The 27,594-nt window shown below is 36.3% G+C and overlaps 2 protein-coding genes across 2 annotated transcripts in view; both read left to right on the top strand.

Annotated features, from left to right (window-relative positions):
* Positions 1-1,791: 1,791 nt before the first annotated feature.
* LOC106904549 (fetuin-B-like) lies at positions 1,792-6,746 on the top strand. The gene is made up of 7 exons (XM_014968940.2): positions 1,792-2,107; positions 2,508-2,621; positions 3,298-3,376; positions 4,181-4,347; positions 4,599-4,712; positions 5,852-5,986; positions 6,298-6,746. Exons 1-7 carry the CDS (start codon positions 1,910-1,912, stop codon positions 6,562-6,564), a joined length of 1,074 nt encoding a protein of 357 aa, XP_014824426.2. The 5' UTR covers positions 1,792-1,909; the 3' UTR covers positions 6,565-6,746.
* Positions 6,747-14,234: 7,488 nt separating this feature from the next.
* Positions 14,235-27,594, top strand: part of nos1apa (nitric oxide synthase 1 (neuronal) adaptor protein a) — a 147,608-nt gene continuing 134,248 nt past the window's right edge. Inside the window, exons 1-2 of the mRNA XM_088005063.1 lie at positions 14,235-14,734; positions 15,064-15,135. Coding sequence (XP_087861189.1) covers positions 14,630-14,734; positions 15,064-15,135 — 177 coding nt within the window. The 5' untranslated portion in view covers positions 14,235-14,629. The remainder of the gene's footprint in view (positions 14,735-15,063; positions 15,136-27,594) is intronic.

Genomic DNA, 27,594 nt, shown 5'->3' with positions numbered 1-27,594 from the left:
ATACTGCCACCGAATGTGAAGCGATGCTGCCTTACATTCATTAAATTCTATTTTTTCTCAGTTTCTCTCTTTCAGTCTCATATTTTACAATTCATCAATACACGTTCTACATTTTTTTTCTCCACATCCTTCACATTTATCACTACTTTTCCGACCAATAACACATAAAATGACATTTGACAAGTATAACTTAATCTTCCCTTTCTCTCATTAATATTTTTAACTCACGTTGGCTTTTGTTTAAACACCTTCCTTTCTTATCTTCATTCCACCTTTTTTTGCCATATTTCTATTTATTTACTCTTAACTAATTTGCCTTCCCTTTTCCCAAAAAGGAAAAGTAATAGTTATTATGCTCTCTAAAGCCCTATTTAGCTAATTTGTCTGCCTTTTCATTGCCTTTTACTCCTTTGTGTGATGGTACATAACAAAACTAAATACCAATGCCACCTCTAACTAAATCATCTGGGCTTAATTTCTAATAAGGTAAAGGAGGGCTGGCAGCCAGCTCTTCATATACAGCATAATAAAAGCACACCTGCATAGGTCCCCTCCACGCTTCCTGGCGCCATCTAGTGGGTGCAAAAATGAACAACACACAAGGACTCAAACCTTGACAGAAACGTGTTTCTGTAAACATTTCGTTGTAATCATATTGAAACTGATTTGTGTGTTTGTTGTTATTGTTTTGTTTGTTTGTTTTTTTTTTGTTTTTTGTTTTTTGCTAAAAAAAAAAACAAAAAAACAAAAAAAACATCCAAAACAGAATAATTTCTACTTTTTTCAACTCCAGACTGAACATCTGCTCTAGGTTGCTAAAACTGAAAAAAAGTCTTTATACCTTGTCTTTGTGAACTTTTACTGATGCAATCAGATTTCCAGACAAAGCAAATAGTCGTTATCAGTGGGCCTCTTCAGTTGCAAAATTGAAAAACAAAGTTTTCCCTAGACTGACCTATTGAGTCATTTCAAGTTAAAGGTCGTGATGAGCTGTTAAAAAACAATCACAATAAAGTTTTAATTTTAAAAGTAGATTGCATCATAACTGAAGCAAAAGGTTTTGGTGTAAATGGATCATAACCATTATGAAACATCAAATTAGTATCAAATTTGCTGAAAGACAACAAAGTTGTTTTCAAGAAACCGTCACAACTGCACAAATGTTCAACAGAACTGCCACTTTGCCCCGGCTCTGCTGAACAATGGACACATCTAAAAATTGCAGGACACAGGCACTTGAGGACTGGAGTACAATTTCCCTGGCCTAGAAAATAAACCTCAGAGAGAAAGTTTAAGAAGACTTTAATATATACAAACCTCTGAGAGAAATTAAAAGAAAAAACACCAAGATCTCCCTAAAAATAAGAATTCTTATTCAGTCTAAAACCTGCAGGCGTGTAGATCTTGAGAACTTGGGTTCAAATCCCCTGGTTTAAAACAGACATGTCAGTTAGTTCTGAACATCAAGATTTTTCTCAGATTGATTGCAGCTCTGCTCTAAATGATTGCTCCTGATGTGATCCTTGTGAGTCGATTGAGCAAGTGACTTAAAATACAATTTGCACTTTTGAGTTGGACTGAAATATCACTTGTAAATCAGTATCAGGTGACAAAATTAAAGGAGGTAATGTATTATTTGAATGACAGAGTTGAGTATCATATTTATTTAATCACTGGCTTGAAGTTCTTTATATCCCATTGAACTATGACCGCTCAGTCAGTCAGGCATTGGCCTTTCATGCAATAGATGCAATCAGCTGTTTGCTCATCCCATTGCGGGAGGGGTGAAAGACACAAGAAGCATTTACCTTCTTGTGTCTGTCAGAACAGTCTTTGTGAAAACTAGGATTTTTTTTTTCAATTGTATGTTTGGTCCTGTGTGAGAGAGACTGTGTATGTGTAGAAGAACATGAGTGTATCCTTTCTAGTTCTGTTACTGGGATTACTTTTCCATAACGGGAAAGCCAAAGTCGAGTCACAAGGCTGTCACAGCCCTGATGTTGAGAGAACGGCAGAAGAGGTCCTGCAGCAGATCAACCAGGACCGGACTGATGGATACATCCTAACTCTCAACAGACTCTACGATCTCTCCAGCACATCAAATCAGGTTAGGGTGAAAATATTCATGCGTGCACAGAATTAATGTACAGTAGATGGGGTCTCAATGTACAACTTTGTTAGCATTTTGACAACATTTTGGGTTCTCGAAGAAAGTATATTGCAGAAGAAAGTATACTCGGAGAATTTAATGGCACTATTTACATTTTTAGTCTGGCTGCTTTTGCAATCTGCAATATTTTTTAATTAACCATACTCCTAATAGATTGTCACTAGCGTATAGGAAAAACGGACACCCTACATAAAGAAGGTCCTTGATGAAGCCATCCTGGGTTCAATTTCCAACTTGGGAACCCTTGCTCTTGCTCTCCCCCTTTTCTTCTCTCTGTCCTTCTCTGTCTCACTTTTGTTTTTTAATTGTAGAATACACATCTTATTGTTGTACCCAGGAGAAGAGTGGTTCAGTTTACAACTTGACTATTGATGTGCTGGAGACCAAGTGCCACAGCATCAGCAAAAAACCATGGAAACAATGTGAAGTCAGAGGTCTTGGAGATATCCCTGTAAGTCCAAAACTGTTTTGTGTCATACTTCAGTAAAATTACAGCTCACACAGACACACACGCATGCACACACATACACACACACAAAAAATATCCAACACTGTTGTGTTTTGATTTTTTTAATGTGCTGATTAGCATTTGTCCTCAAATTCCATTTATTTTCTGTTGTCCGTTATTGATTGTAAGGCAATCCAGCTATTCAAAAATTGTTTTTTTTTTTTTTTCAGTTGTTATACCTAAAAATACAATTAAAATTCAGATATTTCTAATTGATTTTTTTTATTATTATTTTGATCGATCTGATCCTACGTAGCCCTAAAACTGCCTTAATCAAGATTAAATACAAAAACATATGCTCTAAAAAGAAAAAACAATCTCTGGTTTATGGTAAAATACTGTCAGCTGTAGTTGCCAGAATTTAACCATATACTGTAGATACAGTAAAATTCTGGCAACCACAGCTGTCCGTTTATGTTACCATAAACAAGTTTGTTTTTTTACAGTGTATGTAAACTGAGTTGCTATATAATAATAATAATAATAATAATAATAATAATAATAATAATAATAATAATAATAATAATAATAATAATAAAACTGTTGCACAATTCTGTAATGTCTCCCTTTTAATCATCTTTATACAAAGTAAGTGTGTAAATATATTTGCTTCCTTCAGGTGTATGGAGAGTGTCAGGCATCTGTTCAAGTTGATGCTCAGGTCAAACTTGAGAGCTACTCTTGTGCCCTGCGAGAAGGTGGGTGAAATGATCGTAAGAAAAAGAACAAAAAAATAATAATCTAAACATGTGTGATCCGTTCATGATCCATGATTCTATTGATTGCATTAAAATGAATGAAAAGAATCAGAATCCGTTTTATTTGCTGAGTTTGTCAAGACCCTGCATTTTACTGACCCAAAAAATGTTATAAATTAGATGAGCAAGGTACAGTAAGTGAACAGAACATGAAAAATGCCTTTTGCCATTTTTTTTTTGCTTTATTATTAATAGTAATAGATGTATATTTAGCATTGATTTGTTTTATTTAGTTTATCATTTTAGTAAAATATTTTGTCTTCCCACAGACAGTATTTTAGGGTTTTAGCATCTTTTGGTCATTTCTGGGTTGTTTTTCTTCTTCCTTCTCTGAATGATAATAGGAAATATTTCTGGATTGTTGTTTTTGTTTGTTTGTTTGTTTTTCCTTTCTACCCACTGAATTTACTTTTCAATTGCCAAACCTTGCAATTGTCAAACAGAAATTACAAAGTTTGACAGAATTTCTTCAAAATGCCCCTGTGTGTGCAAAACTTTTGTGGATTAACAGTTGTAGCAACGGAAGTGTGAGCTCACCATAATGTTGCAACCGCTGATTAAAAAAATGAATCTGCAATGTAGGACTGTGGTAGCTTTCTTTTTTCTTGTGTTGAATTTATTCATGTTTTGTGTTCCTGAGACGAGAAATCAAATTAACCTTTCAGACTTGAGTTCCTATCACTGTGGTGCATTTGGTTTCTATTGCTATGTTTCTTTGACTTTGTACCTTTAATCCTTGTTTAGTTGCAGCTACTGCTATTGTGCACGTGTGTCCGGATTGCCCTACGGCTGACAACTTGAATGAACCAGTAATCAAGGAGACAGCCAAGCTCGCTTTGCAGAAGTTTAATAAGGAAAGTCATCTTGCCAACTACTTTGCTCTAGGGAATATTACAAAAGCCAGCTCACAGGTAAAAACAAGTGCATGGACCTTTCCAAATTTACAAATAAATCAAATTTCAGATCCAGGCCAAGTTTCTTACCCTTAAAACCTTTTTCATCATATATTCATATTTCAACCTCAAAATTCAACGTATTTTCGGAGGCCAAACAATAACACGATTGTAAAATTTATTTTTTAATTTTATATGATTGCGTCAGTAAAAATATTATGAATGCCAATTTAATTCCATATGTACTATGCTTTTGTGTGTTTTGCCAGTGGGTTGTTGGACCATCTTACTTTGTAGAGTTCACTGTTCTGGAAACGGAGTGTTCAAAAGAAACTGATTTCAGTGAGCTGACCCACTGCCAACCAATGAACTGTCAGTTTGCTGTGAGTAACAGATTTAAACATCGCAATTTAGCTAAATTTCAAAATCTTAATTTCAGACAGTCTGTTCACAATCCTAGACAGACATGTGGCAGTTAGAAAAGTCTTTAGTCATCCTTCATTTTGTCATTTTTAAAAAAATAGTTTAATTTTGTTGGTTTTGTTCTGTTCATTAGGTTGTTTGACTTCAAGTTCTGCTTCCTGTTTTATTTGGTATAATAAAACAGGAAGGATAAGTAGTCTGTTTTTGTTCTATTTGTTTGTTTATTTGTTTATTTAAGGATCCCCATTAGTCTCTACCGCAGAAGACTATTCTTCTTGGGGTCCGCAACATATGTTGTGCTTTCTCTGTAACACATTATTTCTTTAAATTTGTATTATTATGGCTTACAGACAATAAAACTTCAATATTCTTGAGAAATCAGGAAAAGTAAGATCAATTTTAAAAAAGAATATTTTAAACAGAAATATCAGGCTTACGAAAAGCATGTTCTTATAAGACCTGAATTATTTATTTGTATTTTTCTTCTAAAATGCCAAACCTTCTGATCTTCTTTAGTCTAATCTGAAAAACAAATATATGGCAAAAAAAACTGTTTTGTTAATGGTAAGTTGTTTTTCTCCCATTAGCACATTGAGCATCCCATACACAGGCATGACTGACAAAATTAAGACCCTCCTCCTGTGTCTGATTTATTGTTTTTGGCTGAACATCATGCATTTCAAAAGATTGCACTTGGATGAGCTTATTTTTTTGTTTAGCTCTTAGCAAAAATAATAATAATAAAAAATTATTTTGGACTTTCACCAAAACAAAAGATTAAGACCTCCTAAAGGAGCACTAAAATTGTAAAAATAAAAAAAGTATATTTGATTGATCCCTACATAAGCCCACAGCTTCAATAGGTCTAATAATATGATCAATGACACTCAAAAAGGCACCCAAAGCAAAATGACCAGAGCAACAAATATAATCCTGTTACAAATGTGCAAATCGCTACTAACTTTAAACGTTTTAACATTCTAAAATTTGGATGTACTGCACATTTACCTCACAGTCTAATTTTGCAAGAATATGTGAATGTAGACAATTGATTAATAAAAAAAAATCACATACTAACTATTCTTAACTTCTCTTTTAGCACAGGGGGTTCTGTACTGGTTCACACATGACTCACGAGGAGGCGTTTAAAAACATGAACCCTGTTGGAAAAGACGCCAGCTCCTTTCAGAAAGCAGAATCTGTTGAGGTGAAATGTGAAATCTATGAACCACAGGTATTTTCTTTGATCATTATTATGCTCATAACAAAAATATTAGTTATTGAATAAAAAATGTATTCGAAACCTTTCCCTAGCATTTTGTAAACTTCCAAAAGTTTACAAAATGCTAAAGTATCTCAGCTACTACTTAAAAGAAAGAGATGAGACTTCGCCCCTGCCCCTCACTCCTAAACCACCATGGATACGAAAATTGTAAAAAACAAATGTTCAAACCCCAGAAAGGAGGAACTCTATTATTTACTTGTCTTCGATATTTGTAGATGTTCAATTGTGAAGCCATTATTCTTTCATTCTTCTTTCTGTAGGCTGCCACTGTGGAGGAGCAGGCCCAGCAATTAGTGGCTAAAGCAGTTAGTGGGCACCCAGAGCAACATGACCACAACCACACACACCTGCACCACCATGAGCATGTGCACTCTGTCACGCAAGGCTCAGACGTCACTGTCTCCAACCCAAAAGGCCTTCTTGGCAGAATTGTGTTCGAGCCTGCCACTCCCAGATCAGCCCCGACTGCCAGTTCCTGTCCCAGTGCTAGAAGACACAATCTTGGTTTACGCAGCCCCCTGCTCTGATTATCTGGATTCATCTTTGTTTAATCTCCCATACTATGCGTTTTATATTTTGATGGAATTATTTGAAACTGGTATAAAGAACTTTTACTAAAAAGTAGGATGGCATTAACCTGAGTTATTAGTCATTATTGTAACATGATGCATTTCACTAATTCTTTGATTAAAGAATGTTTTACACTGAATTTTTTTTCTGATAATGTGAAATACTTGACTTACGTTTTCACAGTTCAAATGCACATTTCAATCAAAATTATTGCTCCTCAGCACAGTTGCATTCAGAGAGGTGGAGGTGGAAAATTAACCATATACAAATATATTTAAACATAGTTTTGCACTTAAATGTCCATTAAAAATCTTCTCAGTAAAGTAGCAATAGTTATGAGTACCCTGTTGAGACGAAAGAACGATCTACATAAATTGCTAATGCATCAGTAATTATGTTTTAATTGTGCAAGGATACCAAAATATATATAGCTTGCAAGTGAGGTCAATTATCAATAAGCTGTTTTACATAAGTAAAACAGTTTTAAAATCTTAATTTAACTTTATCATTAAGTCATCAAACTGCAATGATGAGATCACTTGATGACCATTGCAATATTGAGATCTATGTCAGGACTCTTATTTTTTATCTCGTGCCAGATCCCACACAAGTCATCTCATAGCACTTTGCAGAAAAAAAAAACATAGGCAAAAACACAAAACATTTGCCTATCCTTCAATGTTTTTACACAAAACAATAAAACTGTATTGCTAAATGCAAAGAAATGAATAAATGTTCTATAATTAGTTTCATTATGACACCGTACAATTCCAGATCATCTTCAGATGTTACTATTGAAATATGCTTTTGAACCATTTAAAGAAACTCGGGCATATGAATTTTTTGTGCAAATCAAACTAAGAAAAGTCCAGGAACACAAGCTCTTGTGTAGACAGACAAAATGTTTAATCGCTTTTAGAAGACAGTTAATTACCTAACAAATTTCAACGCATCAGACAGGTTGTCACTAAGCTCATCCTTTCTCTAAAGAATTTAATCTTCATTTAAGAGAAAAACTCCTCCCACTCTCCCTCATTATCATTTCCTCCCTGGGTAATGTTCCCATTTTTTGGCCAAAGCTGTGTTTAACCAATCACAGCTCCTGGGAGATATCCTAGGCTTTCCCCTGCTTTCATTCACCTGATTGAAATGCCTGACCTCCCACTTCTGCATTCAGCCAGTATTAAGTTCGACAAAAGGTTTGTTAATGGCAATTCTGCCTTTCCTGTCACATGATGCCCACTACTGGCCTGATGCTGTGGGAATAGCTGCGTAGACCCTGCATGAGATCAATTATGAAAAGATTAACCGATAATTCTTGAGTCAAGAATTATCTGTTAGTTGAGAGTCTCAACAGAATGTACAATATTTCCATCATACACCAAACCAGTTTAGGATTAAAAAATGCAACTGCAGGCAGTTAAGATGGGGTTTCAAATGTCAGGTGTTCTTGTTTGTTTTTTGTTATTTTGGGTTTGAGCAGTAAAAATGATAAGAAAGAGATTATGTGAAAAGAGAATTTCAACACATTCGTGGCGTAGCAGCTGTATTTTATTTACCACAATTTGAAAACCCACAAATTAAGTCTTAAAGAAAATCCAAATAATTTATATATTTTTCAAAATTATGCTGAGATTCTGCTATGAAAGGATGATGATGATGATGATATTATTATTATTATTATTATTATTATTATTATTATTATTATTATTATTATTATTATTATTATTATTATTATTATTATTATCACCTTGTATTATTAAGGCAGATATATGAATAAATTATATTCATAGGTCTTTTCATGTTCGTACTTTTTGTGCGCTTCAGACTGTTGTCCACAAGGTGTCCCCCTTTCTCCCACTTTGTCTCTCAGCAAACATATTTGCCTGTCTTGTACTAAGTAACCGGTTGGGTAAAATAAATAAAGAGAACGTTCAGTTGATTCCAGCTTCAATTAAGATAAACTGCCTTTCACTTCAAATCAGGTTGAAATCAATTTGAGTCTATGGAAATGAAAAAGTTGGCAGAGAGCACGAAGAATAGCAGCTGTATTTGAAACTGTGAAATGTATGTATGTAAATGCAATTAAAGTATAGACTAGGAAGAACTGAACACCTTGGCACATCACACTTTCCCAATGTTTTTGTCTTAAAAATAAAATCTGGAAAAAAAAAAGTGAACAAGTTTCAGGGCTGTGAATACTTTTGGAAGGAACTGCTTTTTCTGAGGAATCTGGAGGTTTTCTGTGCACCTTTTTAATTGAAGGAGTCCTCTGTCTTAGCTCTCATTAGCATGATCAAATATTGTTTAATTAGGACTGCTGCATCAGCCCTGGATGTGAATTGATTGGGGGAAATGTGAATTAGAGCCTGATTTGATCTAATCTATCCACGACTGTATGCTGTAGCCACCTATTTCATTGTTCTGTTATCACATTGAAATCATTATCCATCCTGCTGTTTACATTTTTGTGTTCAGTCTTTCTGAAAGTAAAAGTGGATTTGGTTACATTGTTGTGTGTCCCACATTTTTTGTAAACCACCACTGTTACTGTAGCTGAAACACCCCTAGGTGTGTGTGCATGCCTGGAAAACCACACTGGAAGTTGTTTACACCCCCACACAGTGGTATGTGTTTGTAGTTGATTAAGAGCAAGGGAATGCAGGCAGCTGCGTTTTTTTTCCCCTCAGCAAAGCAGAATAATGCTTTTGCAGCTGTAATTCAGAATCAACAATAAAATACTTAAGTGCACATCAAGGTATCAAATGATTGCAAATATTTTTTAACTGACATTTTCACATCTTTTTTTAATCTTTCACAAATAATTTGCATCATATGCAGAAAGGTTACACCTTCTTGTAAATAATATGAAAAAAAAACTCAAAATCATCACATGATTTGCTAAATAAATCTGAAATTGTGTGTTACTGGAAAAATGATCCCCATATTTGACAGAAAACAATTTGACAGAAGTTTTTTAAATTGTTAAAAACTCCTGGAGCATTTGGTAAATCAGCAAAAAATATTAATTTGCAAAATGTCAATTTAATAATGAATATTACCTTAAGTCTGTACATGGGAAATGTCAATGAATTTTCTGACATGGGCCACACCCTATGCTATGTGTTCATTTTCAGAAAATAAAATAAGGGTTTTTTCCACTTCTCACATATGCTATTTGGGGGTAGTGTGTGGGTGGGGATACATTTTATGCTTGGGAGTGTCAAACATTGGCAGCAACTCAGCATTGATTTGAACCAAAGTGGTCCAAGCATCAAATGAGGACAGGATGCTTCCCTTTGAAGATTTTTAAAGGCAAACTCAGGGCAGACTTCTGGCCCGAGGTCACTGGGAAAAGGAATGTCCTGGTTCGCTTCCTGGACCAGTTATCCCTATGATCCAATCTAATACTGTGCAAAGAATTGCAGATGTAGAGACAGTCTGGTCTTTTCAAAAGCTTTTGAGGATTTGAATTATAAACTAATTGTTTTCTTCAGATTGTAGCCCCATGCGGTCTGTCCCCCTGCGGCATTTCCACTGGAACCCTGCTGAGACTGTACACTGATCTCCACAAGCTGGCTCACAAGGAGAATAATTTTTAAAAGCCAACATCCAACAGGCGGCCATGTGTTCAATAAACTGAAGAGGAATGATTTACACCGTGTCCTTTCAAGGGAGTCTTAGGAAGACACGGGGTTACTGTGGAGGGTTACTGGTTTTATTCTGTAATAACTGCTCATGCAGAGACAGCAGCTGTTCCTGTCTGCTTCGAACCTTGTTTATTGTCATAAGGAGAGAAAGGTTATTATCCAAGGGCTTAAAGACTTAGTTTGATGTAATGATTTTTTTTTTCTTGAAACATCTTTCACATATTCACATTTAAAGTACCTTACAAAAGCATTGATACCCCTTGAATTTCTTATATTCTCATGTTTTGCTACAAATTGAATTTTACTAGGATTTAGTCTGACTGACTAACATAAAAAGGAGTGTGCAATTGTGACATGGGAAGAAAATGATACATGGTCTTTAAAATCTGTAAAGAACAAAATCATAGACATGTGGTATGCATTAGTATTCTGCTCCACTGAGTCAAAAGTTGAATGTGTCTCCTATATAGTTTGTGGTAAAGAGCAAACAGTACTTCTTTTTCTCTACGTTCCGCAATTACTTTTTCGTAAAAAAAAAAAGTCTGATTTGTTGAGTGTATGGCTACTGCTTGTCCTGATCAACAGATTTCTCTAGCTTAGCTGTAGATCACCTGTTACTCCTCCAGACTTATTGTGATGCGTTTTTGACTATTATGCACTCCTTACCCAGTATGTCATCATAGGCATAAGAGTGGAGCTGCAACTCTTTTCTTTTTAAATATATTGGACTGAAAGTGCTGCTTACCATATCTACAGGTTTGGAATGTTTTATATTTTATTACTGCTTTAAAACACCTTAACCTTCTTGTTGTGCTCTTTGGTCTTTTTCCAATCTCTAAGGCCTTCACAGACCCTCTGTTTTTACTCTGAGATTATATTACACACCAATGGGGATTATTTACTGAACCCTTGAAGAGGCAGTTTAATGCTTTAGAATTGCATTTAGGAGTATCGGATTAAAGGGACTCAGATCAAAATGAATACTACTTATTTCAGATTTTTATTAGAAAATAAAAATAAAACATATGGATTATTTTCCTTTCACTTCATAACTATGCACTGTATTATGTTGGTCCATCACAATAAATCAAAAAATAAAATCACCGACCGCTATGGTTGCAGAGTGATCAAACTCGGATAAGTTCCATAGTATGGATTCTTTGCGAACCCCTGTATAGCTGTTTGTGGTCTGTAATCGCCTGAAAGGCAACATGCACTTAAAAACGTCATGTCAATCATTTAAACCTTGGATGTTATCTCACAATATTTCTGTTTATCCTGTTTAAAAGTACAACATCCGCACAAGCTTTCTTGTTGAGTAATGAAATAATTGAAATAACCATGTTGGTCCTTTTAATTTAATTTTGTTACCAAAAATGGCCTAAAAAGGCAGGGGATTCTGAGTTAAATTCGGTAACTAGATGGACCTCTTAAGCCAACTGCTTCTGGGCCAAATCATGCACGGCTTCACTCCTGAAGATGCTGTTAGGAGCAATGCTTTGTATCTTTTAAAAGAGGCTGTGAGAAAGTGAATTTGTTCCACCCCACTTCCTCTTGTCTGTTCGCCTGGGAGTACCGTACAGGGAGCAAAGCATCTCTACTCATGGGACAAGACATATGACTGATGCATAATAAAACATAACAGCAGCATTAAACTGAGCCATACTGCATCTACTGACCACAAAAAGCTGTGCCTCCAGTGATGAGGATTTTCATTCACAGTAGTTAAGCATATCTGTGAGCCCTGCTTGATAGAAAGATATGTTTTACTGTGCCTTTCAAAAATATTCATGTTACAGTCATAAGCTTCAAAATATTTTGAGGGGATTTAATCTGATATTCCAATACAAAGTACATAATCTCCTTTGTTTTGTACACATTCAAGATGAGATCATTGTTTCCACAACATGTCACAGAGCAGTCCACCAGCTCTCAGTACTCAGCTTCTTGTCCACCTCTGATCCACCCGACGACTGCAGAGTCATTTGAGTATTTCTGCAGATGACAGGTGTCTGACGTGTGCTGGAAGTCTGAAGTGTACAGAGTGAAAAGGAACGGCGGGAGTACAGGCCCCTGTGGTGCTTCTGTGTCACTGACCATCATTTGTCAGGTAGTCATAGATTTAGGCAACTGTTGAGACCTCCACCTGAGTATTTCAGTCAATTTCCTCTGTCAGTTTCTGACAGAGCAAATCAGGCTGACTTGTGTTAAATGGACTGGAGAAATCAATTAACAAGATCCTCATAGTGCTGCCCGCTTTGCCCTGATGACAGTGGGTTTGTTGAAGCAAGTGTATGATTGCATCTTCAATCCAACTCCATGGTGTTAATGAACCTGCAGGGTTGTGAGAGGGGGAGGCAAAAGGAGCTGACTTGGTTTAAGATGAACTTGTTGATGTTTGTCACATGACTGTGGAGGAAGATAAAACATCTACTCTTTGACAAGAAAGCTGTGGGGCAAACAAGGGTAGGATATTTGTTTGACTAAGGGTGATGAGGGCGATTATTATGTTGTTCCTGAACTACATCTGTTGAAGAATGTCTTCAGGTCTTTTGCTTTGTCCAGACTTCCATCTATCCCATCCTCCTTTTGCTTGAAGCCTGTGTGAAATGAATTGTGATCAGAGTTGTATTGTGCTCTCCAGCTTCTTCTTGCAGCTGCTGTCTCTAAACTGAACTTTGAGTTGTTTCTGTACGAACCTTAATAATTCCTTGTCAAACTCCCCAAAGGCTCTTTTTAGAGCATATTAATGTGTATATTAATGTGTCAATGCAAAGGATGGTTCTACAAAACATTGAGTCAAAGGAAATGCATGCAAAAGCATGCCATATTTTTCAGATTTTATTGGTAATAAAATGAAATAATAATACAAATTTAATGGCACAAATACTTTAGCAAGGCACTTTGTACACCAACACACATACTTTCTAATACCAGTGACTCCTCTCAGACAAGTTAGCATATTAATCAAAAATATAAACCTATATAAATGAGGCAAAGTAGGCTTTTATTTTCTTTATATTTAGTAATGAATAGAAGTTTCAACTTAAAGTTGCTTAAAGTTTTCTTATTAATTCTAAATTAACTGGATTAGTTTTAAATAAAGCCATTATAATCCAAAATGAGAAAAGTGAAAGCTCAGAAGATATATTTGAAAGCTCTGCCTTAGATACTTTACTATCCCAGTAGCCTTTCCACTAATTATGCAAAAAAGAGATACAGAATTAAGGGGATTTTTACAGTTTGATGACTTCAAAGCCTACACTTCTTGCCCCACTAATTCGCATGAATTCCATTGATCTATGGCTTTATTTAGTTATTTATTTTGCTTTGGCGGTGGGTTCTTTAAATAAGGTACAAGCAGCAGAAAAAAATGAGGTACTTATACCCTCAAATGTTTACAATGAAATATCAGCGCAGGATGCACCAATGATGTAATATCACATTTAGCCACTAGTTGGCAGCCTTGTCTTTTTATATTTTTCCCAGATGTGCAGGGGTTTTGGTTTGATTCTACCATCAGTATTTATTCCCAACTAAATGTATTAATTAGAGTAATCTATATCCATAATTGTCAACATCTTCTCTCCTATTTATTTTATAATACTAACAACACCAATAATAATAGTCATAACAATAATAATAATGGCTAGTTTTATTTTTACTAACAAACAAATTATTAAACAAGAATAATTAAATCATGAATAGATAGATAGATTGATGGATTCTTCATTAATAACAGTGCAGTTTGGAAACAACGGGGTGTAGATTTTGTAACGTCTGCTAAATTTTTATAAAACAATAATTGTCTTTTATTCAGGTTTTAATTTTTTCCCCCAGCTATATGTTTGTGTACGTGTGAGAATGTAAGAGGAAGAGATGGTGGAATGGAGAAGGGGCAGGTACGGGAGTTTGAGCCACTCCTCCAGCAGAGCCCCGGTGCGCCCCTGTTCCAATGGAAACAGGTGGGATTCCCGAACTCTCCAATCAAACCCGCCGTGTGCTGTGGAGCAGGGTGGAGAGTGCAGAAGTCCACAACCGGAGGCAGGACCCAACCAACTTCTACGTTGCGAACAGGAAAAGTCGGGAATACACATCTTCCCCCGCATGACGCCGTCTGTCTTGGCCTGCATGTGTCCTCAGAGCGTTTCCTGCAGTTCACCGGAGCGCTGCTGAAGTTCTCCCCGCCGCTCGGGCTGCTGTTTAGGCGGCGTCGGAGCGTCGCTGCGCTCGGGACGCCTCGCTGCTATGAAGAACACCTAACTGACCGAATATTCGGATTGTTTTTTCTTGGATTTATCCCTTTCCAATCGACCTGGCTTTTATCCTGGCCGCGTTCTCCTATAGTGTGGATATATAAACAGTTGGGAAAATGCCTGGGAAAACCAAGTATAACCTCGTTGATGACGGACACGATTTGAGGATCCCGTTGCACAACGAGGAAGCATTCCAGCATGGGATCAACTTCGAAGCAAAGGTGAATTTTCCCAACTCCTTCAAAGTGAAAATAGGGCAGTGTTGCAGTGTTGTCGAGTTTAAGTGTGCGTTTGATTCTAAAGAAGCCTTAAAACATGAACAACTGACGATAGAAATCTCATTTTGCGACTTTGGAAACAAATCCTGTGAGGTTTTGTTCTCAGGGAAAGTCATTTATGATCTTAACAAACAAACTAAACTTGTGCCCATAGAAGTAATAATTCAATTAGATTCTTGACGTGTTGTGGTTAATACAAACAAAGTAAACTCCAATTGTTGTGTCATTAACACACCTTTTGTACCTGTCATGTTTCACCTTCCTGGCGGCAGTATATCGGCAGTCTGGATGTGACGCGGCCGAGCAGCAGAGTGGAGATTGTTGCTGCCATGAGACGGATCCGGGTGAGTGCAGAACCGGGGGGGGGAAATCAAAACAACAACAACAACAAAACAAAACTGTTTAATTCTGTGATTATTAATGTCGACGCTCTCCAGATATGTGCGTGGGTACAGCTTGGGATCTACATTTGGAATAATTGGATGCAGTGTGGTCGTCAACTTTTGTGCTGAGCTGACTTTTGATCCCATTTTAACAAACTGTTGTTTGCATCAGATTTTCCTCAGATTTTTTTTAGAAATATAATACAATATCACTCCAGTAATTTACAGTTTTACAGGAAAACCTTCCTTCCTGTGACCTCCAAACTGTTAACTCCATCCTATTAGATAAACAGTTTGCACACTCAATTTTACAGCACATTCAATTTTAGTTTAGTGTATATACACTCTTATTTGGTGTCACGATTTAGGGGTAAATGGAAAGCAGTTTAAACTTCAGTTTGTACTGAGTTTTTCCTCTCCTGCACCTCTCTTTTAAGAGGTTTCTGATGTAGCAATAGTTTATGTGCTTGAACAACTCATGTTGTTGTTGCTTTTGTAGTCCTACTCCACAGCGCATTGAATCTTGCAAACAGTTCCAACCAGAACCTGTTCTGAGTTCCACTTAAAGCATCACAAATATGACAAGCGGGACTTCTATCACAGTTTGAGAACTGTTGGATTTTGCTATTTAGAGCCAAGCAACTGGGCTGAGAATCGAAGTGTTGGTGTTTTAGTTTGTCTCTGCTGGTATGTCTTGAATAGAAAACATATTTATTAAGACATCTGTTATTCAATAAATGTATTACTTAATACTTCGAACCACATCCAGAATTAAAGTTTAATGATGAAACATTGTGCATGACTAGATGTTTTTTAGTTGTAAACTAAATGTGCTCACTGTCTTGTGCTCGGCTTGCCTGGCAGGAGGTTTGGTCTCCCATGTGCTCCATCACTGTTCTGAAGGTTTCCTTTGAAGTTGTGCACTGGACTGTGATCTCCCTCCCTTCTCTCTCTTTCCTTTTTTTTCTGCTCTCTGAAGCTATATTTTACAGCTTTCAATTCCAGGAAGTAGACTTAATCTTAATCAGGGCCAATTTGACTGCAGACTTTTTTTTTTTAAGCAAGCTGCTGTAGGTGAAGCCAGTGGTGTTGATGTTAAGGATTATGGCAAACCTCAGCTGTTTACTACGATTAATGGAGGATTCTTTCTAAACCTCATACGCATGTTCACACAAAGCCACATAAGCCACTTCTCCTCATATTTGCCCTTGTTTTTGTCTGAAGCAATGTAGTGCAGAATGTACAGTGCCTCGCGAAAAACATTTTTACCTCAATGCACTTTTACATTTTGTCACAATGCAATCCCAAAACTCTAAAGTATTGTACTGGCATTTTATGTGGCAAACCAGGTCAAATTAAGTGAAATGATGCTCAAGATAAAAATAAATAAATAAATAAATAAAAAAGATTACATTTAATATTGAGATGTGTGGTGTGCATTCTGTATTAAATCTCCTTGATTTAAGATGCCTTAACCCGTCTTTTGCTGCAGTTGCAACTCTAGGTTTTTTGGGGGTATGGCTCTACCATACGCCCCAAAACTTAAACATTTGCAGTCATTCTTCTTTGCAAAACCACTCAGATGTTGTCAGATTGGATGGAGTATGTCTGTTAACAAATTGTGTTTAGGGTGGTGTTCAATTGTAGTTTCTTTTTGTAAACACAGTGCTTTCTATAATGGTCAAAAAAGTATTGTGTCCTTTTGTATATGGAACGACTTATTATGGAGTTCTCAAGAAATAGTTCTCCCATATACATATGCTTCAACCTAAGGTGTGGACCTCTGTAGCTCCTTCTGACTGTATCACTGATCATTTCCAGTGTTCATTTGATGGATGAATAGCTCTTTGTGAGATCTACACAGAACACACATGATAAAACCCCAATGAAATGCATTAACAGTTAGCGGCTTAAGCCTAAGAATGCTTAGGTGCCGCCTGGAAAAACATTTTACTTCTCTACTAGAAGCAGCGAGCTGCTTATATGAAGCAGACCTCCAAGTGTGCTACCATAGCAGCATTTGCTGGTTCTGTTGTTGTTGGCAGGAAAATAGGCCTCGGTCTGGCCCTTCCTGCATGAAAATGGTTTGACACTGGCCTGACAACACAATGGAAGGAAGCCACAGGTATCTAACTCGGAGAGGAAGTCGAAATGGAAATCTTGAGAGAAGTGGGGAAGCCATGATGACGTTTGTAAGCTAGACAGATTTTTGGGATTTATCTAGTGACTTGACAAAGACTCTTGGTTTAGTTTTTTTTTTTTTGCAAGGAAAAAAATACTAATTTATTGTCAGTATCTTTAATGATGTTTTTCTATATATTTCTTGTCCTGAGCAACTGATGGGCATAAAGATTTTTTGCTTACTTATACTATATTTATACTTACTTATACCTAATTTGACGTTTGATGGACTTTTATAATTTATGATTCAAAAAGGGTGTCAGTTAACTGTTTACATAGGGCTCGGTTGATCCCTCTGTCCCCCAAAATTACACATTAAATTGAATTATATGCAAACCAACTATTCTCTTTTACTCAGGTCATTTTTGCTGGTAATGAAAACTATTTGATGATCTAAAAAATATAACATAAGAAAAAAAAATATGTGAGAAATAGGATGCAAGTTCTCGACTAAGTTAATTTATCAACAGATCTGTTGATAAGGAACCACTTTCATGAAAATCAAATTTGAGTTTTCTCTTGCGTCAGGGGGCCGACTAACTTTCCATAACACAGAGGGCTATATTTCTTATTTTATTTTCATTTTTCATTAAATGTTGAATTTAATTTTATATTTTAGCAACTTTTCTGTGTCAGCTGTATTAAATCACATTGTCTTTTTTTCTCAAATTATTAAACGTCCACTTATTTATGAAACATAAAACAGGAACCCATTAGGTTTCTGAATAGAAAGACAAAAAGAATAAAACATGTGAAACACTTAATTCCCCATGAACAGAGTGATGTTCATATATTATTTTTGATGAGGATGGCAGAGTTTCTTTCTATAATTCATCTATCTTGCAGATCTTCCATAAAGCAAGAAAATCAATTTATTCATGATTCAACATAGTGGAAAAGGGATTAATTCATGGTATGGTTTGTTTTACTTTTATTTTTCACTTGATAAATGAAATCATTTGAAAACTGGTTTTGGTAGCTGCTTTGGTTGTTTTCATCTGATATTAAATTTAGTTTGATCTGAATAGCGTATGATTTAAAAAAATAATTTCTAGAAATAGGCATGATTTGCAATAAAAATCATTTAACACGCTTAAGAATATGGTCTTATGTTATACATTTTCACCTCTTATAAGACTGCTATTTCAGACAAGATTTCTACAACACATCTATTCAGTGCAACACACAACTTTAGCGGCTGTGACATCTTGCCAGGCCCTAATGTTGGAGCAGTGATATTGATAAGCTAATACATGTACACAATCAAAGTGTCAGCATTTTTATTTTATTTTTTTTCCACCATTTGCTTCAGGCTCATTTTGCAGTTTAATTTATCGATCTTATTTCTGATAGCCTCATATTAGTCCGAGATTAAAGTTTGTTCATGTAAGATTATGAATTTGACTTGTCACCTTGTACTGGCGCCAAGTCGTTCATGTAATGCACTCATGGACAGCTGTAAAATCTGGTTAAATTTAATGAGATGACAACTGATGCAAAGAGACATCACTACTGGCTTGTGGTTACATCGTTCAGCAAGCTTGTTTTTAACAATATATACTTTTAAAATAAAATACGTGATTTTTTTTTTCTATATCTCTAACTGCCTTTGTGTCAGTAGACTCTGAGTCATGCAGGCTTGCTGGAAACATTTCAACGTTTGCCGTCATTGTTCATTCTGTGCATTAGTCAGCTGTGAACCAGTAGCTGATAATGAATTAAGGAGACAGCAAAGCAGGAAATGGCAACAAACTGCACACTACTGCAGGAAACTTAGCAGGATCAGATTAAGTCCCATTTCTCTCAGATGTAGATTTTGTAGAGTTTCAAACTCTAATCATTAAAAATACCATCACAATTCTGTCTTATGTTTCCTTTTTATCTTGAAAGAACTTTCAGATGAAGAGCTTTTCTTACAGAAATGTCTTTGTAAATTACATTTATTATTATTATCATTATCTGGCAAAGAGCAAAGGCATCTTAACTGGTTAAAAGAATGGGAGACCTTTACAATGAATTAAAGGGATTAATTTCTCATTAATCTGTCTCTGCTGGGTTAACTGTATGTAGGAAGATTGAGCAGCGTGGGGTGAGAAGATTAGATCTGTCTGAAGATTTGTGAGTGGAGACTGCCAGAGCACAGCAGTGTTGCTCGGCCTGAGATGTGAGAGATAAACGGCAATTTGTGCATCTCCCTCTCTGCCAGACTGAACTGGCACCTTTCTGAGTTCACATTTATAAGAAACAGAAGAAAAACGAAACTTGGTGAAAGTCACAAAAAGTTTACATGAACTGCCATATTTGTTCCGGTGGGAAGAAGTGGAGCTCGTTATAAAAAGACTGAGACAAATTGTATTCATCAGTTTGGAGTATTCATTTTAGAAAGTACAGTTACATAAGACAGCTCAGCTAATCCATGCCATGAACTAATTAGATGGTTGTTAGTCTTTATAAGGCAGCCACCTCGCCACCCTCCACATTTACAGCAATTGTGTACACAGCACATTGACTCCAATTTAGATTCATATGCTGATTGTAAAAAATTCTGACTCACACAGATTTTTTTTTTAAAAACGGTGGTGCAAACTCAGGCATAATTTGAGAGCAACTGAATCATGCGATTTTGTTTGGCATGGATCATGTTGTGGTATCAATGTGTGGCGTGGGTTTAGAGTATCAAAACCATAACTGCGTTCAGATATTTTTAATAAATTCCTCATAAATTGATATCATAGACTGAGTCTAGAGAAAGGATCAGAGTTTTCTCTGGTCATATGAAGCCAATTGATGCCCCCATCCCCCACGTGTTGCTGCCTTCTGTCAGTAAGCATTCTGAAGAAAGCCAGCTTTCTCACGTAAGGACAAGCTTTGCTGTTCAGGAGTATTTCTGGTTGAGCGATTGTTCGGTATTTTTGAAGTTGTGTTCTTTGAAAAGGTCACACGCTGTTTATATGTACCTATGTTAGTTCCTCTCATAGGCTGTCAGAGCTAAATGACGGAAGGAGGACAGTGGAGACTGCAATTCTGCTGGAATTAGTTACTTTTGAAGAATTCAGTTCATCCAGAAAGTATTAACATTATTAGCCTACATTTTAAAAAATGTGATAATAAAAAAAAAAACAAAAAATATGAAATCACATACATATTCACAGACTTTGTTCAAAACCTGTTGCTGCACTTTTGAGAGCAATTACCACCTTTAGTCATCTTGGATATGTTGCCACAGGTTTGGCACACCTATCGATGGGCATCTTACCTCATTCCTCTTGGAGAACCTTGGAAACGTCCTTCTGGAACCTTCCCCTCTTTTTCCAAAGCAATGCTGCAGCTCTGACAAAGGGACCGTCACACTCTTGTTCACTTCCCTGGCTAAAGCTATTCTTCCTGGTTGCTCAGTTTAGACGACCAGAGAGCTCTAGGAAATGTCCTAGTTGTTCCAAAAGAATTCCTGTTTATGAATTGTGAAGGCCACTGTGCTCATTTTGAGCTTCAGTAATATATATATATGTGTGTATTTTGTACATTGGTTTGTATCTTGCGACAGTCCTGTCTCAGAGGTCTTAAGGGATTTTATTTTATTTTTTTTTACCTCGGACATGCAGTGTCAACTGTGGGACCTTTATATGACTTGTTTTTGCACAATCTTATTATGAGGTGTTTTAAGGGAAAAATAAGTGTAATCCATTTTGGAATAAGGCTGTAACATATCAAAATGTGGAACAAAAGTAATGTGAAAACTTTCCAGATGCACTTTAAGTCAGGTATTTTAAATTGAATGTAGACATTAAAATATGTGTGATCTTAGCAATTTGTTCGTTCAAGTTAATAGTAAGCTATTTAGTCGATTATTTATTTAGTGATGTCATTTTATTACATTCTGTTTAGTCTGTCCTATCATTTATGAGTGCGGCGATTAACGATACTTACAAAAATTTGCATTTACAATTGTATAATTATGTAGCACTTGAGTGAGGCTTATGTTCTACTTTGTCTAATCATCTGTATGCTGTTTATGTAGCTCTATTCTTGGATTAATATGCAGTATTCTGGAACTGCACAGAATGCTGCAGTCTCCTGATCAAACCACAGCAAGGAGATTAGGAAAGAATCATGAGTTATGACTGATGTTCTATGTTACCTTAATGCAGAAAGGAAACTCTTTTTAAAGGAATTCTAAATCCAAAATAGAAACTTCTCATAGATCCAGGGTTTTCTCTAAAAACATCCACCACTTAGGTGACTTGAAACCACACAGTTCATTGAGAGCTTTGCAAACTGTGCTGCTGTTCTCTTTACATGTGAAGACGAAATGTTCCTTCACCACGGCAACACTGAAACAACAGCACTCTTATTTGCCACATGTGAGTAACAGGTGAGACAGAGTCCCTCTCTGAGGAGTAACGCCGCCATGTCAGGTCAGACCAAAACAAGCTCAACAGTTTATTTTTCACTGGCTGTGTTTCAGTCAATCCCCTGTGAAAGATACACATACAACAAAGATTTAACTAATGGCATTGTCAAACATGAGTTGTTTTCAGGTAGAGGTGAGAATATGTGAACTTTTCTGTTTTAATTATTTCCTCTTTAAGTGGTTGGCATTTTGAGGGATATGTCATGTCACTCTGAGTAAGAGCTGTAATTCTGTTGTGAACACGACCTTGCACACTGATCCCATCTATCTGTTACACGACCAGTCTGAGTAAGCACTGTTTACGATTTTAACCTCAAGCCACCTTTGAATGTCAACAGACGTTGTCAGACTGGTTCGTAAAAAACTGTTTGCTGTCGTACTGGTGTGGACACTTCACACATCCCAGACATTAGCATCCTGTTACATATTTGCACAACTCTTGTCAAAGCAAGTTTTACTGTATCATGTTGGACAGACATTGCAAAGACCAAGAACCTGTCAGTGTTTACAACCAACTGGATTTTCTCTAATCAAAACCTTATAGATTTATGCAAGTATAAATTAACACACTTTTGTAAAATACTTCTTTTTTATCATCTTACATGATTAAAAAAAAACTAGGTTTTTTAATTTGAGTTTTAGTTTTTACACCATTATACTCTGGTGTATTAAAACTGATCTCAAATCTCTGGAGATAAGCTTGAAAGTTGCAGCAATACATTATTCTAATATACACTTGAAATAATTTGTCTGGGAAGATTCAGAGACAAAAGGAAAAATAAGGAAGGAAGGACAGCCAAGACGAAAATAGAAGCAGATATTTATTAACTTAGACCTGACCGAAATGTAGATTAAATCACTTCCACTGGACCATGCAGTAGTTGCTTTTAATATAAGCATTATGTACTAGCGACTGGTTTCCTGATCCATTCCGTTACATTTTCAATTTCTTTAAGGGTGATAGACTCTGTGTTTAAGTCTCATCTGCTCTTTTCAAAGTACAGGTTTATTGTTCAACTCTCTTTCCTAACTAAAGGTCATAGTTGAGAGGTGAAAAAGACTAATAATGGCCAATGCGTGGTTCATTAACTCTCCATTTGCTCCGCTTCTTCTGAAATTCTCCTCTGGACACTCTTGAACAGCTAGATCGATTGGCCATGATGGGTCTTTCTGTAAATCTCATTAATGTGTAACTCAGCACATTCTGAGTGTCACATTTATCTAAGCAGTTTCCATTCAGTGTAGGTATAGAAGGCATGTTTTATATTCTGTAAAGAAAGTATTGAAGAAGCAGCTAATCTTTAACTTGGTGCATTGTTCAGCGTGTTGTAAATGTGTTTGTGAGCCGTTGATATTCCTGCGCTCAGACAGGAAAGATTTCTCAGAGTTTCTCCCTTTCTTTATCTATGAACAAGCACTATGCATTATTTAACTTAGATTTTATTAAAGGCTTAAATGCATGCCTTAAATAAAAATGTTAAATAAATCCTTTGCAATATGAGGGATTTATTTAGCATACTGTTTCATTGCAAGACCTTTTTGATTAGTGAATCTAAAAGTGGTTGTGTAAATTTGAGAACTTGCTAAAACTGTCTTTAGACAAACTATAATTCTTAGTGTAATAAGCATCCACTAAGGATTTTTTATGTGTGTTTGCCAAAAACCAGATGAATAATTGAAATGTTCATTTAAGAATTAAATTATTACAGAAATGTCATCTTAATAAAAAGGCATATTTAAAAAATAGCTTAACATTAGTTTGAAATATTTACTTTTAATCTGACAAAGAAGCCTCAAGGAAATGTATATTTCATTTTATTAAATGACAGTACATTCCTGAAATTATTTAAATTTCTTTCGCTTTTTGTTCTTATTTCTAACTACTACCTTAGATGCTTCCTGAAGTTGAACTAAAAATGCCTGTCGTGGAGTCAAGGATACACTCAGTGAGTTTGTGAACACAAAAAGATCTGATACTTTGATGGTGACGCAGCTCAAACAATTGAAAACAGAGACTGAAGGAGTGGTACATAGCAAATCAACAAGGTAACTGGGATGCAGAAACTCTAGACATTTTTCAAAAGATTTAACAAAAATGTTGGTAATATAGATTTTTGGTATACTGCTGTGTGGTTTGTTTGGAGTAACAAGTAGCTCTTGGTTTCTGCAACATCACTGTCCATGCTTCTTCTTCTTTTTTTTCTCTTTTTTGTAACTCAAACAATTTCCAAACAGTTGAATTTGTCTTTCTTGTATTATTGTGAAAAGTAAAGTAGCCTTTACAGTGAATGTTATTGTTGAAAAAGAGTAATTTAATCTCATGATGCAAATTCTTAGTCTGCACTGAGGAAGATTTATTTACCTCAGAATGCCAGGTACATAAAACTGAATGTCAAAGTGACCTACTGCGTTTAGGTAATAATTATCTGATCACTCGCAGGTAATGTCAGAACATGAAAACCTAATTTTCAAGTTGACTCCTAAACATAAGAATAAAAATAAGATGGTGATATTGTTGCAAAAGTAAAACATCTCATACTTTTGCAACCTTGTTTCCAATACATATGCACCTTTCAAAACAAATGAAAAGTGACAGACTTTTTGAAGACAAGCCAGAACTTGATATTCCATAAATCTTAATTTCATTCAATTTTCATTATAGCTGGATATTACATCAGATCACAGTAATCACTGCAGTAATATCAGAAGTATTTTTGGCTGGTTGGATGAACTCCGAGTCGCCCCAATGCCACACTGGACACAATATATATGTTTGGTGACTATGATCCTTTGTTTTTCTTCCAAAAGTATTACAAAATGGCAACAGAAATGGCAGTTGCTAACAATAGCTTTATTTAGTTGAGCATGCCAAAATAATGTCAGCACCAGTCTTGCCTAATTTCAGATAAGATTATAATTTTGTATTTGGATTTCCAAAATGCTGTTTGGTGTAAAATAATGGATTCTACGCTTCTTTTTCTTTGTACCCATTGAAAACAAGGATGCATATCATATACTCTGAACAAAAGCAATTTACCACCATGAAACTCTATGGAAACTCTATATTGCATCTTAAAAGTTGTTTGTCTTTGTGTCTAGATGCTGATTTAGATGTCCCTTATGCAAGGTCTCCACAATAAAACAGAATTATTTCAGAATATTTCTCTCTTTCACTAATTACCTATTTTTTTCTTGTTCCTTACTTATCGTAGCCTTTTACAAACCTCTTCGTTTTGTCCATCTCTTGGCTCAAGGCGATGAGCCTCCTTTTCCATGAACCATCTTTTAAGCCTGTCACCTCGCCCTGCACTTCATCAGAAGCTGACTTAACTGCAGCTGATTAACGGCGTCTTTTCTTAGAACTGAAAGTGCCCTTTTCAATCCCAACTGTAACTAATGGAGGCACTAGTTTAATTTGACCCCCCGCCTCTCGTAACTTACATCTGTCATACCACGGAACAGTTGGTTAGACACAATTTTAATATTGTAATCTTGTGAGCAGTAAATACTTAACTAAGAAATATACCAAAAGTTGCAGAAACTGCAGATGCTGTAACTGTAAATCCACATGGTAGAAAAAAAAAAAAAACATGATTTGGTGGATGCTTCAATTCCAAGAAAAGAAGTTAGGGGCATCATGCATGCACATCTCAAAGATTTTAAGGGTTTTACGTCCCGGCTCTGTCAGGTACGTAAATCTGGTGCATGACAGATGTGCTCCTAAGCCACAAAGTTGGCAATGACAAACAAGGGAAACATCCTCAAACTGAGTTGTCAGCAGCATTACCTGTACTGCAGTAACAATTCTTAACTTTTTCCAAACATTTCCTGTCATAGTCTCATGCTGCTTTTCACAGCCCAATGCTTTTCTTGCACATTGTCTTTCTCTGACAAGATAATAAAGTAAAAGCACACAAATTAAGCAAGATTACATCCAAGTTTTTCCTTGGAGATGTATTTCTTACCCTCCCTTTTTACATACCTCAACCCCCATGCACCCCTCCCCCACATGCACCCATAAATGTCAGAGGCAAGTTATAAAAATTGGTTTGGGCTGTGCCCCGAGGTGGGTGGCAAGAGAACAGTGATCCAGGAGAGCTGGATGAGGATGTTGGGGAGCTGAGCCGGTTGCATTTCTGCATCAGTTGCCCTGTAGCATAAACATGAGAAGGTGCTGTAGAAAAGATGCTTTGCCTGGCAGAGATACAGGCTCTTGAAGGCTGAGAAAAGTTTCACTTCACAGCAACATCAACATTTTGTCTATCTCTTTCAATGTATTGATTTTGACTGAAGTTACAAAATGCACCTCGAGACAAAATGCATGAAAAGGCACAGCTTTTTTCTTTCATGATGCAAAAAGTGGGGAAAAAAATTGCCAGTAGTACAACTTATGCACAGATGTAGCTCAGAGATAGCCTACTTTAAAATTTAGGCAAATTTTAAGTTTTACCCCTCCTATGACCTTAAGAGTTTTGTGTCATTTAGATCCTGTGAGATTTTTCCTCTGTGCGTGGACCAGCGGGATCGGACTCACCCCATGTGTGCTTTTACAAGATCTTTTGTGTGTGTGTGGTTTCGGAAACTGACGGTTTGTCGAGACAACTACCCCTCTTTCCGCGACATTTGCCGCGCTCCTTCTGAGCGTCGCACTAAGACCACAGGAGGGTTAATACAAACATTTTGAAGGGAAAGGAAGCATTGTCTTTTATCTTCACATGAATACTAGGTAGTGTGGTTCTAGCTATCATTTGTAGACAGGAAATTATAATAAAGAACAGCACACCATCTGGTCATTGGAATTTTGCCAACCACTTCTAAATATTGTAAGCATAACTTTGTTCAGATATAATCCAGACTTCTGGGATTCAAATGTCATTAAAGCAAATACTTGAAATACGTAGGTGGTCCAGGCAAGCCATGCCAAGACAAAACAAGAACACTAACATCTGAAAAAAGTGAATTGGGATAAAAATAGATTGTTTTGGGTAGTCAAAGGTAGAGGGAGGAAGAGGAAATGACCTTGTCCAACTGTGGCTTTTATATATTGTATTTAAGAACATTGTCTTATGAAAATTCTTGATTGCCAGTATTGGCATTTTTCTCCTAATTACCTTAGTTGAAAGTCCATAGAATTTTTAAAAATCAGACTGAGAAGGTAAGTTTTCTGAAATAAAACTTGCATTTTTAAACGAATGATTGGTTCAAGTCATAGTATTTTGATGTAGCCAATTCAAGACTGCTGAAGTTAAGACATACTAGGGTCGTTGTGAGTTCTTGACATTGATTTGCCATATAAGAGACCCGAGGAACTGTATTACAAACTTGGTTCAGCACTCGACATTTCAGCCTTAGAGCTCTCCCACTCCTCATTTCCACTGACCTATTTATCATCTACACAGCATCTGCTTTACAGCTGAAGCTTGACCACGAAATCTTTTATGATAGATTGTAGGAGGTGGAGAACCTCATACCTAATGTAAAATTCCTTCATTATTCATGTTGTACCCAGAGATTTTTTTATGAACAATTTCTCATCCTTCTTTTCAAGCACCCATGCTTCCAATTTATGTCATTCTTTCTTACTTTTCCTTCAACTTGCACCTCTTTTTCTTTTCTCCTCATCACCATCCCCCTCACCCCTTATCACTCTCCTTTTTGTTCTTCTAGTGTTGTGTCTTATACTTGTCCGTATTTCTTTTCTTTGCTGGTTCTTCCCTCTTCAGTCCCCCCTCCACATTTTTCTACCTTTCCCTTCCCCCTCTCCTTTCTCTCCTTTGTGCTCCTCCATTACCTCCTTTCACCTCACGACCCTGCCACAGTGTCTTATA

This window comes from Poecilia mexicana, unplaced genomic scaffold (genome assembly GCF_051168715.1).
Source record: "Poecilia mexicana isolate PSO_F unplaced genomic scaffold, ASM5116871v1 scaffold_4, whole genome shotgun sequence".
NCBI lineage: Eukaryota > Metazoa > Chordata > Actinopteri > Cyprinodontiformes > Poeciliidae > Poecilia > Poecilia mexicana.
Note: the sequence above shows the minus strand (reverse complement) of the source record. Positions and strands in the feature narration are given on the sequence as shown.